The 16,247-nt window shown below is 44.0% G+C and overlaps 1 protein-coding gene across 2 annotated transcripts; it reads left to right on the top strand.

The window, feature by feature from the left end:
• Window positions 1-1,412: 1,412 nt before the first annotated feature.
• On the top strand, window positions 1,413-4,419 carry ZNF281 (zinc finger protein 281). Of its 2 annotated transcripts, none has more exons than XM_015417032.1 (2): window positions 1,413-1,621; window positions 1,826-4,419. In XM_015417032.1, exons 1-2 carry the CDS (start codon window positions 1,540-1,542, stop codon window positions 4,309-4,311), a joined length of 2,568 nt encoding a protein of 855 aa, XP_015272518.1. In that variant the 5' UTR covers window positions 1,413-1,539; the 3' UTR covers window positions 4,312-4,419. The 2 variants fall into 2 exon arrangements, with proteins under 2 accessions (XP_015272518.1, XP_015272517.1); XM_015417031.1 differs by having other exon boundaries at window positions 1,413-1,706; window positions 1,812-4,419.
• The last annotated feature ends 11,828 nt before the right edge of the window (window positions 4,420-16,247 follow it).

The following is a 16,247-nucleotide window of genomic DNA, read 5'->3' as shown; positions in this document are numbered from 1 at the left end:
GTTTGTATCTCACCCACCCAAAAAATGGACCCTCAAGGTGGGTTACAAAAAGTAACCCCCCCCCCCCAAATAACAGCATAACAATGAAAAAAGTTGCTTAGTCCAACCAACGATCCTTGATAGATGCTTATCCAGTCTCCTCTGAAGAACTGTTTGGGAAGAGATTGTGCAACTTTCACAGTAATTTGTTGTATTACTCAATACCGGCCTTTCAGTCAGGAAGTATTTCCTGGCCTCCAGCTGCTTTAATCTGTCTGTGGCAGCAGTTTAGATATTTAAATCACTGTTTCGCCATATAAATGCTTGCTCAGTCATGTACCTCAAGGGTTGGCTACAACTCCAGAGAGGTAGCGGTTTGAGCGTATTTGCAGCAAAAATAAAGAGTCTTGCTGCATCGTGAAGACTGACAAGTTCTTGTATTCTTCTTCTCTCAACCACTCCAAAGTAATGCTGGGAGACAAGGATGCACCATGACAGCTTGCTCTGAGCCCTTGACGGAAAAGAAAGCTAAACATCTCTGAAAGAGAAAACTTGTTAAGTCTTGAAAGTGCCAGAAGACGTCTGTCGCTTCTCCCAGTGGCATTCTTTAACCCAAAGCCCAGTTCCTTCTCCGAAGCTTGTGGCTCTCCTCAGTATGCCTACATTAATAGGGATCTTAAGGTTGTAATCATCTTTACTTGGGAGCGATCCCCCCTGAAATAAATAGGACTTAAAAGTTCACGCGTTTAGGAGCAGGAGGGGAACGATTTTTTTTGTGTGTGTGACTGGAAAACTGTGCATCTAGTGTGATCCCTCTTATTCCCCCCCTCCCGAAAACGCAAATACATGTTAACGATGTGTGAGCCTGTGCCCTTTTGCACCCGCGGGCGGAGGCGGGGGATAACTGTATTTATTCTCGTGCACCGTTCAGGGCGACCGCCCGCCCGGAGAGAAACTGACCAGACTGTTGAGATAACCAGCGAGACAGAAGCCAAAATACAGAGACAAGGGGGCGGGCAAAAAAAACAAAAAACCTGAAAAGGGGGTCCATCCGCGCCTGCGCTCTTTCACTTAACCCCCCCATGCTGTTGCCCTCCTGCCTGGGCAATCCTCCCCAGCATGCCGTGCGGTGGCGCATGTGCAGTGTGGGCCTCAGTAGAGCAGCAGCAGCGGCGGCGGCGGCGGCGCGGGGGGGCCCCGACCCTGCTAATTCCATTGTGGAGCGGAGTCGGCGATATTTTTAACCGGAGGCGGCCGTAAAAGAGAGCAGCGGCGGAGGCGAAGGTTGGGCCGGGTGGGGCCGAGCGACGACGAAGGATGCGCCCGGCTGGCGGCTGCCGGGCGAGCGGGCGCTGAAGAAGGGCGGCAGAGAGCGAGCGAGAGAAAGAGAGGCGAGCGGGCCGGCCGGCCAGCCAGACAAGCAGCCGGCGGGCGGGTGAGTGTGTACAGCGAGCGGCTGCGGTGTCCGGCAGCCAGAGCAGCCACCGCGGAGGAGGGCCGCGCCTCCTCAGTCTCGCCCTTCCCGGCTGCGCTGCTTTCCCCATCCCCCGAGGGAAGAGTATGAAACTGGGCAGCGGCTTCCTGGGCGGCGGCGGCGGCGGCGGCGGCTCCTCCAAGAGGGCGGCCATGGAGCCCACCTTCCCCCCCAGCATGGTCATGTTCAACCACCGCCTGCCGCCCGTCACCAGCTTCACCCGCCCGGCCGCGCCCCCCCAGCACTGTGGGCTGACGCCTGCCTCGGCCGCCTCGTCTTCCTCCTCGTCTTCCTCCTCGTCTTCCTCCTCATCTTCCACCGCCGCCTCCTCCTCCTCCTCCTCCTCTTCTTCCTCCTCCTCCTCTACCGTGACGACTGCAACGGCCGCCGACCCCCCCGCCCCGCCTCCCCACCCTCAGGGCATGACTTTCAAGAAAGAGCCTGCGGCGGGGGGCTTCCCTCTCAGCGCCCCCTCCTCGGCCTCTTCCTCGCAGAGGAGCCCTTGGGGCTTTTTCCAGTCCCTGGTGAACATCAAGCAAGAGAAGCCCAGCGACCAGGAAGAAGAGGACCACCACCACCATCATCACCACCACCACCACTACGGGGGCCTGTTTGGAATAGCCGGTGAGGAGCGGCACCCAACTCTTGGCGGCACTGCTGTCAGCGGAGGAGCGGAAGGGGCCAACCAGAGTGTCATCCAGGACCTCAGCCTTTTCCACCACTTGCACCACCATCCCCACAGAGGAGATTTGCTGCTGGGCATCAGGACCGGTGGTGAGGTGGGGCCTGCTGGTTTGGACGAACACAAGCATGATGCCCAGGCCAGAAAGATGAAGAGGCCAAAGTCGGAATCTCAGGGAATCAAAGCCAAGCGGAAGCCGAGCGCTTCGTCCAAACCCCTTGTGGCAGGAGATGGAGAAGTTGCCATGCTGTCCCCTAGCCAGAAACCACATGTCTGTGAACACTGCAATGCTGCTTTTAGGAGCTCTTATCATCTGCGCAGGCATGTGCTCATCCATACCGGTGAGAGGCCTTTCCAGTGTAGCCAGTGCAGCATGGGTTTCATTCAGAAGTATTTGCTACAGAGACACGAAAAGATCCACAGCAGGGAGAAGCCGTTTGGGTGCGACCAGTGCAGTATGAAGTTTATCCAGAAGTATCACATGGAGAGACACAAGAGGACGCACAGCGGAGAAAAGCCATACAAATGTGAAACCTGTCAGCAGTATTTTTCAAGGACTGATAGACTGTTGAAGCACAGACGTACGTGTGGAGAAGCCATAGGGAAAGCAGGTGCTGGATTGGATCCTGGGCCATCAAACCATAGCATGGGCAACTTGTCTGTGCTGTCTCAGGGAAATACAGGTTCATCGAGGAGAAAAAGCAAAGCAAAAAGTATATCTACAGAAAACAAAGAACACAAACCGTGTCATAAAATATCTGAGTCTCAGATTGCATCTAATATGACCTTGCAGAATTATGCAGTGGAGATTCCTATAGTGTCTTCCAGTAGTGGTTTAATTGGCACTGGGATAGAAGAGCTGCAGAAAAAGGTGCCAAAATTAGTGTTTAAAAAAGGAAACAGGAAAGGTACAGACAAGAGTTATCTTAATTTTGTGTCACCTTTACCAGACCTTCTTGGTCAAAAACAATTGTCTGGAAAACCAGGTGGCTCTCTTGGCCTAGTTGCAAATACCAGTATAGATGCTATTGGTCTTCTCCAAGCTGCAGGTGGTAAACCAGGTCAAATAAGTAGCAATTATGATGATGCCATGCAATTTTCAAAGAAAAGAAGATATTTGCAAACTGCCAGCAGTAACAGTGCCTTTTCTATAAATGTTGGGCATATGGCCTCCCAACCGTCTGTTATTCAGTCTGCAGGTGTCAGTGTTATGGACGGTGAAACCCCGTTATCTCTTATTGACTCATCATCTCTAAATGCTGACATCAAATCTTGTCATGACAAATCTGGTATTCCTGATGAAGTCTTGCAAAGTCTTCTAGAGCAGTATGCTCACAAGTCAGAAGGCCAGAAGGAAGATCCCTTCAGCATTACTGAACAGCGAGTGGACTTGCATGCCTCTGGAGAACATACAGAGATGGTTCAAGAAGAGAATCTGAGCCCTGGCTCTCAGACTTCAAGTGACAAAGCAAGCATGTTGCAAGAATACTCAAAATACCTCCAACAGGCTTTTGAAAGAACAACCAATAGCACTGGTTTTGCTTTTGGACCCAGCTTCCAGTTTGTAAGTTTGTCTTCAAGCCTTCATAACCATACTTTGTTTCAAGACAAACAAATGTACACTACATCTCCACTTGAGTGTGGTTTCAGCCAATCTGTTACCTCAGTGTTGCCATCAGCATTGCCAAAGCCTCCTTTTGGGATGTTGCTTGGCTCTCAGCCTGGTTTTTATTTATCTGCTTTGGAGGCAACCCATCAACAGTTGACTCCTTCGCAAGAACTAGATGATCTGATAGACTCTCAGAAAAACATAGATGCTTCATCAGGCTATCAGTCTGCACCTCAAAAGTTGAATAGCCAGAAGGAACAAAAAAACTTGGAATCTTCAACAAGCTTTCCAATACCATCTCAGGAGCTAGCTAACCAGATAGATCCTCAGAAGGACCTAGAGCATAGAGCAACATACCAGATAGAGACCTTTGCACAAGCATTTGGTTCTCAGTTTAAGACGGGCAGCAGGGTGCCAATGACTTTTATTGCAAACTCTAATGGGGAAGTGGACCATAGAGTAAGGACTTCAGTATCAGATTTCTCAGGGTATACAAATATAATGTCTGATGTAAGTGAGCCATGTAGTACAAGAGTAAAAACCCCAACTAGCCAAAGTTATCGGTAAGGTTCCATGGGTGACTAGGCTTTGGGGTAGTCTTAATGTATTTCTTTTATTTTGATAACACTGCCATTGGAATGTTTCTATGTGGTCCTAATAACAAAATAATGTAACACGCCCTTTCAATGCAACTTTTCAAATTTGGTTGGTGTTAATGTAATTTTAGATCAGTTTATATTATGGTTTTTAATCAGATCAATAGACTTTAGTTTGCATTTTTTGTGTTCATGTGACAGTGTTTAGCAATCAAACTTACATATTTAGATTGTCAGGGAATAGCCCAAAAGTTGAAAATGCAAAAACAAAAAATAAAAAAACTTTGTTCCTAGGATTAAGGTTTATTTTAACTGCTTTACTCTCAGGAAAATGTAATGAAGAAAGGAGATTCTCTGCGTGATTAGTGTATTGGGATTTCCGATTTACAAATAAGTGGCAAATCTATTTCACCATTTAAGAAAGGGATCTATGGCATTATAAATTGCTGTCTCATATCTAGGTGATACAAAACTCTGAGAAAATTGCTACCTACAGATGTTGATGTACTTTTTTTCTTCCAGATGATGATACTCATTCCAGTCTGGCAGGTAGATATTCTCAGATCCTTGGTATAAGCCTGGAATGATAGCTTTAATTCAACCAATAACGTCCACCCCCATTTTTTTCTGAATACTGTAATTCTATGAAGAGATTTTAGTAGCAGAATTCACAGAAGGAATTTTAAAGTTGCAATTTAATGTCATTGGAACGCCAACCAAAATAAGTCATAATTTATGTACTTTTTTGATAGATTTATTTATTATACATGGTTGAAAATAGCCTTTCCCAATTGGTCTCCTGTTCTTTTCTTCCCTGTATCTAAATATTCTTTAGCATCTTAAGACTTCTACCTTTTATCAGCTGTTATTCCGCCCCACCCATCAAGCTCATCCTTCATACTCTGCAGTCCTTTCCTCTTCCCTTTAGTTTAACAGGTAGAATTTTAAAAGATATACATTCCAGAAGGTTACATAACTTACATGGTTTTTGATGTCGTGTGGCATCAAAACTGAATAATTAAAATATTGGAATGTCCCTTTACTTTAGAAGGCCATCAAGGTTTCCATATAATATATCATAAAACTGATATACTCATTTGTACATAAAGACAGCCCCTAATCTGCATCAGGATCTGCTAACATAGTTGTCCACATGCAGCTTTTTTTTTAATGGGTTAAGATTATGTGTGGTTATAAGGATGTGCGGAAAAACACATTGCAGTCTTGGGCCTAGGCTTCAGTTCCATTCGGAGACTGGATGTGTGAACCATTTGACCATACCTTGTGGTTTATTGTCACCAGAACCTTTCCAAGGAATTGTTGCTCAGATTCATGTATATTTTGTGGTACATTATTTATGATATGTGAATTTGGATTAGAGCCTGTGGAGCAATGGAAATCTACTAGGGGGAAAAAATGATGGTTATTTTAAAACTGCTAAAAAGCAGTTGCACTGCCCTGAACCACTTTTTTTCTTTTGCAGATTTTTTTCCTCTTAGTTTTTTTGAAATGTAATTTTGGTGATGTTTATGCAGATTTTCTTATTTTTAATGTACTTTCGGTGATGTTTCTGTCTTATGTACTTTTTGAAGGCAGAAAAATACCAGTGGTTATTTGCAGTCTTATTGTGTAATTGGCCTACTGCAGGCTTCCATGTATAATAAAGTAATTAACATTGTATGAGTGTAAAACACTTCTGTTTGGAAGATGGTGTTGGAAGAAGAACTATGAAACTTTTAAAATTGTTACAGATGGTCAACATGCCCATTCTCTTTCTGGCTCTGCTCACTGAATGAACAGTCACCTTTTTACTAATGCAGAATGAATTAAATCCAACTTCAATATATCCACTTGATTATGTATTTCCTGTCCTTCAGATTAGTGCTGTGAATTTCCCCTGCCATTTAGGCGAAGAGCACAAGTTGTCACCAAGGGATGGAGTGTACCTTAACCACTGTGTAATTCTGTTATTATTATTTTTGTTTGGGTGGGGGTGAGTGTGTGTTCCACAGCAGTTATAATTTACTTTCTTTATATTGTGTGTACTGGATAGTGTGTATGTTCTGGGATTGTTTGCTTTAGACTGTGACCAATTTAAAATTTTTATTCAAAAAAATCTTAAGAAATGATGATGCTGTTGTATTACACTTCTGAAGGTTTTGTCAAAAAGAAAAAAATCCCTAAAATGTTTTGAACTAAATTGCTGGAACAATAGAACAACAATAGAGTAACTTGCTTGCTTTTAAAGGTATTTTTATTGTAAAACTTCTTTAGGTGAACAATAAAAACGATTTTTTCGTTGCTTTGAGATTGAAATATTTTCTCCTACTCTGGTGTTTTGAAATGGCATCTTCTATTTGAATATTGTTTCTATTATTGAAACTTTCATTCCAGTATTAGCATAAAAGAACTAAAGCTGACACTTTTTTTTAGAAAACTTGCAGTGCCAGTGACTTTTCAGGATTAGAATTTTAGATTTTAATGGGAGTTTTCTATATTGATACAGCCTAGTACTGTATTGCCTGCACTGAACTAGGGATAGTGCACCTACTGAAGCAAGCCAGTATCCCTGTCTACATTGGGAACTGGTTATGCAATTACGTTTGACCTGCATGTTTTGGCCCCCTTCCCCAATCCTGTTCCCTAGGTTATCCTGGTCCTGAGTAGTTCTGTTTTTTTTAAAATTGCCAGTGATCATGTTTGGCAGGTGGAGCAGAGCACCAGTTTCAGTCCCTTTAGCTTTCCCTGTTGTATCTAACAGCCGCTCTGTATATATTGCCATTAGGCATGTTCTCAAATAAAAGGTATAACTGGTTGTTTACAAGTGGGGGTACTGGTATAGTCTTTCCTCTTCCAGGCTTGGCTCCAAACCTGCCCCTTGTACATGTGAGAGGTGGTTCCACCTGTGAAATGGGGAGGGCAATTTCTACTAAATTCCTTCCCTTGTTATGCTTTTAACACCACATATTGTGCTGTTCTATAGGAGAAACTGTGGGAAAGGAACACACAGCTTATGGCTTTTATGGACAGACTTGCTCTTTCATTTATAAGATGTTCACGATAGCTATTCCTCTTTCCCCCCATTCAGAATATAGAGCTAAACACAGCTGTTCCTTGCACTTGTAGATGCAACTAATAATTTCACCAGCTGATCACTTAACAGTGCATTGCTTTATGCTCCAGTCACAGCAGTATCAGAATCAAAGGCAAAATTATTTGGATAAAATTTGAGGATATTATAAATGAGAATGGGCTATAATGTAATGTAGTTCAGCTGCTGCTTGGACAGTAGACTACATACATGGACTAACCATTAAATGTTGTCTCCATCTTTGCTGGTTAACACACATCAAGAGTCCAGGTGGCTTAATAGAGCCAAGGCTGGGAAATTCAAATCTTACATTCTAGAAAATCTAGAATATAGAGAGTAATTCTAGATTCCTTCTTAAGCCCAAACATGCCAAGAGCAAATTCTAGGTTTGGACTATTAGGAAAAGAGTTGCCATGTGTTGCTATTCCAATACCATCCAGTTGTGTTCTAACTAACGGATGCTATACAGGAAGGAATTTGTTGTAATATTACTTACCAATACCAGGTGTGGTCAGCCTGTGTTCAGTAACCACCAGTGGTTTATGTGATGTATGGGCCTGGTTACAGTGTAGAGACCAGCTTGTGCTCTCCTGTGCTGCTTCCTGCTCCTTGACTTCTGCCAGAGGCCCTGTGTACAGGTGCTGGGTATGAGAATGGTGTTGTCTCATCCTTTGGATTTGTACACTTACCAAAATGAGTGGGCGCTGCTTAAGCTAACTAAATTTCACACAGATCCAATTGGTCAGCAGTAGAACAAAGTTTGAGTCCAGTGGAACCTTTAAGACCAACAAAGTTCTATTACTTCAGACCAACACGGCTACCGATCTTAATCTAGATTTTACGCAGCAGGTTTTTGAAGGGAATGGATGTAAGAAGGCAGAATATGAATTAAGCTTTTTCCCCCTAGGGTAGGGATGAGTTCTAGCATTTTAAATACAACCAGTCCACTAGACTGACTCATTTATTTATGCCCTAACTTTCTCCCCACTGGGAACCCAAAGTGGCTTCACATCATTCTTCTATTCTCAGTTTTATCCTCATAACCCTGTGAGGTAGGTTAGGCTCACCCAGTGAACTTCCGCGGTGGAGTGGGGATTCGAACCTGGATCCCCTCCAGGTCCTAATGTGCTATAGAGATGTTCCCAATATTTTGTCACCATCTCTGCTGTGATGCAGAATTAGGTTATGCTGATGAAGTGCAAGTGAGACTATAGAAATAGCTCAACGCTTGATTCTCAGTGATAGGGATTGCCTAACCATGTAATAGTTTTGCTTTCTCCCATGTAAGTGGATGGTTGCCACTCACAGCTTTGTGGAAAAGGGTTGCAAGTGTTAGAATTCCAGGGGGCTATGATAGATTAACAGGTAGTCATTTGGACCCATGAGAAATGAATGATTCTCCCTAGAAAGAAATCATGATGCATTTCCTTCCCCTGGATTTCTTTTGACATTTTATTAGTACATTAATGCATTAAGGTCAGACTTTGAAAACATTCTTTTGTTTGTTTTGCTTCTATACGTACCAGAAATTGTTCTTTATTGCTGCTGTTAGCATTTGTGAAATATTTCCTAATATATACTTTACATGAGACCACCAATTCCCAAATATGCTGTGTAAGGGATGTCAAGTATATTTTTGGCAAATAAGTGTTGATTGTCTTGGTAGGATTGTTTTGGCTAGGTTTGTGTTCTGTGTGACTTAACTAATAAGTCTAGGGTTTTTTATTTTTTGGTATTTCACTGTGTATTCAGACTTTCTAGTGCTCTGTCAGCCTCTACCAGATTCCTGTGGTTTAGTGAGTTAAAATATTAGAAATGAATATTAAATTGAGAATATATGAGGCCTGAAATAATTGGAGAAATATAATTTGTTAATTGGTTTTTCAAGATAATCTTGTTCATATACTTAAAAGCAATTAGTAAGCAAATAGCTCAATCCCCCTCAAGCAGATTCCTGGAAAGGCAACTAAGAAATAATCTTAATAAATCCTAAAATCTGGCATTCGACTGCCTGTGTGCCTAAAATGGAAGTAGATAGGTTTAACTACTGGCACAGTGCTACAATATGTGACCAAACTCTGTCATAAAGAAGAAGAAGAGTTGATTTTATACCTGCCCTTCACTACCTGAAGGAATCATGGAGCGGCTTACAATCACCTTACCTTTCTCTCCCCACAACAGACACCCTGTGAGGTAGGTGGGGCTGAGAGAGCTTTGAGAGAACTGTGACTGACCCAAGGTCGCCCAGCTGGCTTCATGTGGAGGAGTGGGGAATCAAACCCAGTTCTCCAAATTAGAATCCCGCTGCTCTTAACCGCTACACCAAACTGGCTACTGTATGCTACCTGAGACCACTGGTCCAACTAGTTCAGTACTGTCTACTCTGATTGGAGGAAAGTCTTCAGGTTATGCAGAGAAAGATCTCAGTGCCTGTTCCCTGAGGTCTTTCAAAGGGAGATGCTCGGGATTGACCCTGGGACCCTCTGTGTACAATGCAAGTGCTCTGCAACTGAGTGATGGCCTGTCTCCATATTCTTGTCCTCTTGCCTGTCATATGGTGGAGTAATAGATACTCGCAGTTTGTTTTATATGTAGTGAAATGAGGTTAGAGAGCTTTGTGGTGGTAGAATGGACTCTCGCTTCAGACAAAGAATAACATTTTTTAAAAAACCTTACATGCCGAAAAGGCAGGTAGAAGGCTGTGGTGAGCTAAAGTATTTTCCTCTGGTGTATTACATTAAAAAAAAAGTGCCTTTTTGTTAGTGCATTCAAAAATACCATCCCCACCTACAACCTGAAATGGTACAGTCCCATTGTTTATCTCATTTTGTTTCACATATTGATAAGTCAGAATCACTGGAGTTGGAGCCAGTCACATTCTGCATCACAGAGGGCTTTGGGCCCTCAGAGCAGTTAAGGTTGGTGTGGTACAGGGTTGTATTAGTCTGCGCCTATCAAAGAGGGTTGGGGGAGGTTTTTCCCGCAGTAGCAGAGCCGAAATTATTAATTTTCATCATTTAAAAATCTACAGCACTTGCCTGCCAAGAAAATGGTGAGGCATGTGTGTTTGTGAGTTTCACAAACAGAATCTGATGGCAGTATCCGTTTCCTATTGTTAAGGTCCAGCATATTTGGCAGTATATTGTTTCAGAAAATTGCATTGGGTTGCATTTTTGGTTGAGCCTTTCCTTTCATCAGCTCTTCCTTTTTGGAAGTGCTTTCTGGTAGTTGGCTTTTTAAGATCTGGTGGCAGTGAGGTTTTTAGGCTAATTATGGCCCCTGCCACACGGCAAAAAAAACCACGGCCAAAGTGCGGCGTTTTAGAGCCGCACCAAAAGAGACACGCAGAGGCGGGATCACACAGATCCCCTGAGCCACCGCGCAGTTGCTCCCCGGCACGATCAGATGCTGGGGAGGAAGCCACCGACGGGAGACCGAGGTAGCCAGCTGCGCATGCGTGCGCATGCACAGTTCGGCCAGGAGCCTCGAATGCTCCTGACGACGGACGCGCCGGCGATCCCACGGCTGTGCTTGCTGCGGCGTTTCAGGTAAGTCCTCTTGGGGGTTTTTTTTGCTCCGCAGCACTGGGCTGTAGGGACGGATTAGGGATGGGTGTGTACCGATTCCCAGATGTTGTGAGATCACGCCCGTTTGGTGCGCCCCCGATCCGTCCCTCTTCCGGCCCAAAAATTCCCGTGTGACCGGGGCCTATGCCTATCAGCTTCAGTCAATTGTGATACATTTTCTGCATTTTTGAGAGTGTATGAACAATTTCTCCCAAATTACTGTTACCGATTATTCATCAGTTTCTATTAATGTCTAAAAGCTGTTAAAAAGAAAACCCCTTAACAAGCTCCAACTTTCTTCACAAAGCAGATGTTTAATCACCAGATTTGTTTTAGTACCAACTGCAAAATATTTAAGTGTGGCTGTAAGTAAACTGATACAATCCCTTGTGCATTACTTCCTCATTTGTTCTGTACTTTTCACCTGTGAATTTACTGTTCTAAATTAGGAGGCATCAGAAATGAACTGAGAGTACTCAAGAGAGAGGAAGTTGAACATGGTTCCACCTGTTGTAGAAAAATATGTCTCAGTGCTGTAGATTGAACACACAATGCCAATATGTCCAATGGGCAGGTCTAATAATATTATAAGGTTTCTTTTTGTTTTCCTTTTTGTGTCTCTCTCTTCTCTTTCTCTCGGTTGCTTTCTCTCTAACCCCCCCCCCCAACGTTCTGGGTCTCTCTCTATATTGCTGTATAAAAATGCTTCACCAGAGTATTCTTAATTAAACATTTGGCTTTAATATCATCTCTACATGATATTAGTCTAGGGGGATTTTAACCTAGTTACTCATTTTCTGAAAGGAACCTCTCATTTTTTATGAGATTGCAATCAATTTCGGCGTTAGACGAGTTGGAATCTGACTTTTGGCGAGGCTGGGGGAATATCTTCACTTGCTAGCAAGCATATTCATATTTTATTCCTGTCTGGAACTACTATTTAAATCAATTTCTTTTTAACGTACGTAGTCAGCTCAATAAAACGTTAAGAAGAAGAGTAGGTTTTGATACCCTGCTTTTCTCTGCCTGAAGGAGTCTCGATTTGAAGCCACTTACAATCACATTCCATTCCTGTCCCCTTGTGAGGCAGGTGGGGCTGAGAGAGTTCTGGGAGGACTGTGACTGGCCCAAGGTCACTCAGCAGGCGTCATGTGGAGGAGTGGGCAATCACACCCAGATCTTCAGATTAGAGTCTGCTGCTCTTAACCACCATAACCGTGCTGCCTCTTTGGTTAAAGACCAAACTATTTTATGCCATCGTACTGGTAGTAGGCAAGACTTTAGGTTGGGAATGGAAAGGTGGCCTCTAAGATGGAGTTGTTCTGACCTGTGGCACAGAAATCTTTAGTGGAGAGTGCACAGGGTCGAAGAGCATTTACTCTCTTGGTTGGCCACTCATTTTTTGACAGGGGCTATCATTTGAACTGAGCAATGGCTGTGAAGGATCAGTCAGGCTCTGGTGACTGCCTTCACTGACCCTTGAGCCCTAATACCGGCTCTTTAACCACTTTCTGCCAAAGTGGTCAGCAGCAGGGGCTTGTGGGGGTGGGGAGGGAGGCTCTCCTATTTATCAGTTACCTCAGACACTAACTGTGAGATAAGCAGCTGAGAGGGGAGAGCTGTGATGAAACCTTTATTGCTGTTAACATGTTAGAGTGGGGCATAAAAGACCCCCTTTTCTGTTTTTCTGGCTTGGGAGAATGTGACTGAGGTGCATCATAAGGTGATTGTGGCCCACATCCTTGGAACGGGAGGACAGGCTATTATAGTCACTGACGAATTTTCGGATAGGCTGATGGCTAGCCAGTCTCAGGCTCGAAGGGTTGCAGCTGGCTGGAAGAAGTTGGCTCCCCACCGTGCCAAGCTGCACCTAGCCAAGGGAAGGCAGCACCTGACCTGGGCAAGCTGGCACAATGTGCAGATGGCTGAGCCCAGCATAGCAGTGGCAGGTGCCCAGCCAAGCCGCCCAAGCGGCAGGGCTGGCTGGCTGGCTTTTGTTCCCTCCCTCCTTCTGTGGGGGCAGGGCCCCTGTCTAAGGCTTTCCCCTCTCCCAGTCTGCCCCTGCCTTGGGATCAGCAAAGGCCAGTGTGGTACAGTGGTTAAAATGCTGGGTTGATCTGGGTTGAAATTCCCACTCTGCCATGAAACTTGATGGGTGTCCTTGGGCCAGTCTCTCTCAGCTTAACCCGCCTCACAGGGTTATTGTTGGGATAAATGGGGAAAGGAGAAACATTTGCACTGACCTGAGCTCCTTGGAGTTGGGGTGTGACAGAAATGAGCTAGATAAAACTCTGCTAGCAACCAGAATAAAAAGGCAATGGCTGTGGGTACCAATTCTGTACTTACATCTAGCCCATGAATGAAACCAATCAAGGAGTAACACAACCTACTCGACATATTTTGTCCAAGCTCGGTTGTGCAGTGCAGCCTTCCCTGGTCACTTCAGACTGCAGGTGGACAGGGTCTAATAAAGGAATATTACACATGTCAGAAATGTTCTGCAAGTAGAACATCAGCAGATCAGAGCAAAGAGTTCTAATCTGGCCTTCCTGACAATGCTACCTTACTATGTACAGACACATTAAAAAGAGGTAAGTTTTTCAGTCATGACATTTCCTTTTATGTATGTAAGACAGTTCATTTGAGGAAGTTAGCCTGAGCGTTCTAATCAATATAATGCGTCTTAGTGCAAAGATGACTCCACAAAATGGTGGTTACAATTTTGTACTCCTCTTACCTATGCTTTTGCAACCTGGGAGTGGGCAAGGTGGATCCTTTGGAGAGGCAGGTCTTGAATTCTGGGCTTCTGGTTGCTGACCATTAGTGTAGACCAGTTGAAAGCCAACAGTGAAGTCACTGTCTTCAGTGGACTTAGAAGAGTGTAACTCTGCTTAGTATCGCATGGTGAAACAGCGTATTGCCAGGCACTTTGCACTTCCTCAGGAAAGCAGCCATTTATGATCCCAGTAGGACCAACCAGTATGGGAACACTTCTGCCCAGGCATGGAGAGTATGGATTGAATTGGAGCATCAATAATGTTCTGAGTTTCAAAAGACTATTTGTATTTGAACATGCGTAGCCCTGTCTGTCTGTACAAGCCAAGCAGGCTTCTTCTGGATGACCATCTCTCTCGAACAGGCTAGATGCCTCTTTTGATGCAGCCTGGGCTGTGAAACAACAGCTGGAGTCCCCAGTTGTGATCTGTCTCTAGTAGCCCATGCCTACAGCTAGATCATTCCCACAGTTTATAATGAAATTAAAACCCCATCTCTCTCATTTTAGTTTTATACACCCAGGTTTTTTTTCTATCCCCAAAAAACATACATATGGCAGGAAGAGATTCCAGTGTGACTTTTGTATTTTTTTAAATCTAGAAATGTAATTTTATTTTTTTTGTATACACAACTGTTTTGGTCATTAGTATTCTTTTCTTTGAATCTAATCATAATGGTCTTTCTATGAATGATTGTGCAGTCATGACACAGCTAAGGTGAAGATTTAGCTTCAAATAAATCATTTCTCACATTCTTGCTTAAGTGGCTATTTTGGAGTACAGAAGCACATTTTCTGTTGGGATGTAATACTGCAATCTCCTTGACCTAAGGTTTGAACCACATTTGAGCAATGTAGGCTTAGTAGTTAGTTCACCCCCCCCCCCCTCTCTTTCCCCCTATCGAATGCAGACAGCAGAGCCAGTTTGGTGTAGTGGTTAAGTGCGTGGACTCTAATCTGGGAGAACTGGGTTTGATTCCCCATTCCTCCACTTGCAGCTGCTGGATGACCTTGGGTAAGCCATACTTCTGTCAAAGCTATTCCCTCAAGGACAGTTCTTGGGAGAGGGGAAGGGAAAGGAGTTTGTAAACTGCTCTGAGACTCCAGGTGAAGAGTGGGGTATAAATCCAATCTCTTCTCTTCTTCTAATAAAAAATGCCAAAAAATAATTTGTGAAATTTCAAAGAAAACCAGCCTTTTAAAATGTCTTTTGACTAGATACAGGTGTTTCATGCATTAACATCCCGCATTCCAGATTATGATAATAAAGGGACAATATCAGTTGATCTAAGGGTCACTTCAAACGTAAATAGGGTTTTTAATGTCTAATATGTAAATTGTGAATCTAACATGTACTAGCCAGAAAGCAGTAATTTGGCTGCAGCTTTCTGTCAAATGCAGACAGCAATGCTGGGACAGACCAAATTCTACCTATCCCTTCATTATGCTGCAGCTATGGCTGGCCAGATGCCTCAATGAAGCTCACAATCAGCCTTTTCATTTGTTTGTCCCCAACATCTGGAATTCAGGAGTGTACTTTCTCTGAACAAGAAGTTTCCATTTAGCTATCATGCCAATTAGCCATTGATAAAACCAGGTCCCCCCACCCCTTCTGCAGAACATTTGAAGAGCCCAAGAATATAAGGGGAAGTAAACCTAGCTTTGAAGCTGGCACATCACCACTAAGGCTTATTATATGCTATTTCATTTGCTGACTGAGTGCCAACTCATGGCGTGTGTCAATTCCCATAGCTGTGGGACCGCTTTACATTTCCTATGTGTCTCTGTTCCTTGTCTGTATTTGAAGGGGGGGGGGGGGGATTGAGGTGAAGCACCAGCAGCTATGCTGCAAATTTGTTGCCTCTACCTAAAAAAAACACCAGTACCCCCAGAGCCCCAGATACCCCCAGATCGATTCTCCATTATAGCCTAAGGGGCCTATTGACTATAATGGTCCCCATAGGCTACAATGGAGCCATTATATATACATATATATATATCACACTTCTATTATGCTTTTCAGTATGATTTGTAAGCTGCCTTGAATCACAGGGAAAAGTGGGATATAAATATTTGAATAAGTAAGTAGTTTGGGCAGGTTGATAACATTTAAGCAACGTCCTGTTTGTTAGGTTAGGCAGGGTTCTGACATGGTATGTTTTTTAAGGGTCAGTGCAGGCGATGGTCCAAGACCAGGTCTTCCAATATAGTGGACTGGGGTGGGTAGACCTGTTCTCTGGAGGCCATGTCTACCAATATAGTGGAAAGGGGTGGGTGAAATTTGACTTGATTCTGTTTTCTCTTATAGGCTGCAATCATATGCACAATTAGACTCGACATAGGTGTGAATGCTGTGTGGAGGGCGTGATTAGACAACATCTGGGAAGCGCCCTGCAGCCATCGGCAACCTGTTCTGCTTTGCTGCAGAAGTGGAGTTAAAGGCACGGGGGAAAATCCGGTAGTAAACGGTTTGTGAT

Source organism: Gekko japonicus, unplaced genomic scaffold (genome assembly GCF_001447785.1).
Source record: "Gekko japonicus isolate JY-2015 unplaced genomic scaffold, Gekko_japonicus_V1.1 scaffold564, whole genome shotgun sequence".
Lineage (NCBI taxonomy): Eukaryota > Metazoa > Chordata > Lepidosauria > Squamata > Gekkonidae > Gekko > Gekko japonicus.
This window is presented reverse-complemented; position numbering and strand designations above follow the sequence as displayed.